Source organism: Penaeus monodon, chromosome 28, assembly GCF_015228065.2.
Source record: "Penaeus monodon isolate SGIC_2016 chromosome 28, NSTDA_Pmon_1, whole genome shotgun sequence".
Lineage (NCBI taxonomy): Eukaryota > Metazoa > Arthropoda > Malacostraca > Decapoda > Penaeidae > Penaeus > Penaeus monodon.
Window position 1 is genome coordinate 18,026,289 of NC_051413.1, and position 1,998 is coordinate 18,028,286.

The 1,998-nt window shown below is 35.1% G+C and overlaps 2 protein-coding genes across 4 annotated transcripts in view; one reads left to right on the forward strand and one right to left on the reverse strand.

The window, feature by feature from the left end:
* The window catches only part of LOC119591399 (importin subunit alpha-9-like), a gene marked incomplete at its 3' end in the record, with an annotated part of 83,153 nt that overhangs the window by 52,107 nt on the left and 29,048 nt on the right, over positions 1 to 1,998 (forward strand).
* The window catches only part of LOC119591396 (retinoid-inducible serine carboxypeptidase-like), a 63,805-nt gene that overhangs the window by 4,702 nt on the left and 57,105 nt on the right, over positions 1 to 1,998 (reverse strand). Inside the window, exons 5-7 of one of the 2 annotated variants that reach the window (XM_037940138.1) lie at positions 1,730 to 1,840; positions 1,281 to 1,518; positions 207 to 380 (exon numbers count right to left, since the gene is read on the reverse strand). In XM_037940138.1, the coding sequence (XP_037796066.1) occupies positions 207 to 380; positions 1,281 to 1,518; positions 1,730 to 1,840 (523 nt within the window). Of the gene's footprint in view, positions 1 to 206; positions 381 to 460; positions 841 to 1,280; positions 1,519 to 1,729; positions 1,841 to 1,998 lie in introns of those variants that run through there. The other variant, XM_037940139.1, reaches the window with a different exon arrangement.

The following is a 1,998-nucleotide window of genomic DNA, read 5'->3' on the forward strand; positions in this document are numbered from 1 at the left end:
TGAAATTGGGAACTGCAGGATATTAACTATTATCAAAATTAGACCTATCCAAACAATCTTGGTAATAATAATGTTTCACACAAATCTTAAAGACAGTAAGTTTCAGTGATTTTACTTTCAAGCAATTTCACTAAGACATAAGAGCAAATGTTTGCATGAAGACAACTCTTTCTAAAATATCATCAACTCTAAAATATACCACAAACCATTTTGAACAGCTGATGTCATGAAGTCATCTGACAAAGCTTCAAAAACTTGTGCTGACTGTCCACCCCATGTCACATTTTTAGGAATGACCTTCAACTTGTTACGTATAGGCCCATTCATCAACTTATCCAATGCACCAGAAACTGCTTCAACATGGCGCTTGTATAGCATCTCTGTGGAAGGATAAAAATTACATAAGCAAATCATCTGAAGGATAAACTAGGTTAATTCTGCATAGAGAGAAGCAACTTACCTGCAGCAACCATAATTATTTGATATTCATTGTGGTTCTTCTAGCTACTGTTGACTCACCTAAATGATGTGGTAAAGAAATATATGGTTTCCTGTGGGGATTCCTATGTTCTTTCTCCTCCTCCCTATATATAACATGTGTTATATAATGTCTATTGCCACTGTGCTTGTCCTCTCTTCCATGGACATGATCTCTAATGCTATTAGGTCTTCTCTGCACTTTGTTTTTCGATTTTTTTTGCTTGTCATCTCCTTTGTGACTACCTCTGTCTTCACTAGTGCTTCTTGCAAGGATACGACTGTAATGGTCTTTGTATCTTTTGCTCTCTCTGTGGCTGTTTTTTTTTGTCTTTTTCTTATGTTTTCTCATCTTATGTTGTGCTTTGGAATGAGGATTGGACAAGAAAATTTATTTTTCAGAAAAGTAGCACAAACCAAGCAATATAATAAGAATGCTGTTCTCTAGCAGAAATACAATAAAATCACATCTAGAAAAAAAAAAATTATATTAAAACCAAGTTTCAAGACAAACAAAAATTTGGAATACAGAATTTCCAAAAAACTGCAAAAACAAACAAAAACAATCTGAAAACTAGCTTCAGGGTGTTGACATGAGAAAATAATTCTACTTTGATATATGTGAAGCTAACTGGAAATAAAAATGAGTTTCTCCTACACATACATGCTCATAACAGGATTGTTAGTTTTCGATGCATTGCCAATACTTTTTGACTGCTCTGAAAACTGACCACGTATCATGAAAGATTTTACAATGTAAATTTTTGCCTCAGACACAAAGAAAACCTTGAAAATTTTCTTACCAACATGAGGTGATGTAAATGTGTGCTCCCTCTGGTGGCTTATGTGATTGCTTCTGGCATCATCTTTGTCATGGTTAAGGATGTTGTAGAAATTCACACCATTGGTTACATTTTCAACCACATCTTCGGTCTCTGACCAGAGTTTTGTTGCATCTCCCATTTTCTCAGCCTTGACAGCATTGGCAACTTCCTGTGCTTTGCTATTGACCTTTTTCAGGCCAATAGAATCAACAAGCGACTGAAAGCAGTCATAGAATTAAAGTGATATTTTCAATTGTAAAGAAAAGTAAAAGGAGAAGAGAGTGCTCTTAAGGACTCCTCCCCTTCCTTAAAAAATCAGATAAATAAAAAATATAATAAAGGCATGCTAAGTGCTTAGTTAGATTGATCCTCAACATGAAACATTCACTTTCAATAAGGTAAAATCTGAGTTAAAACCAAGTTCTTACCACTGAGTGTAAGTAAGGACCCCATGAGAGAACTGCATCCACAGGGGAGACCCATGAATCCCCGAGTGCTACACCAGCGAGCTGACAGGTGATCTTCTTCTGCTGAACAGCCTGTGTGAACATTATATCTATCACCTAAAAAGCATTCCACTTTTCATGGCACATATTACTAATATCATTAGTTTCCTAAATCTTCTGGCATCTGCATTAATTAACAATAAAAATGAAATAATATCAGGCAGCACAAAAAAAATGCATATTTATATCTA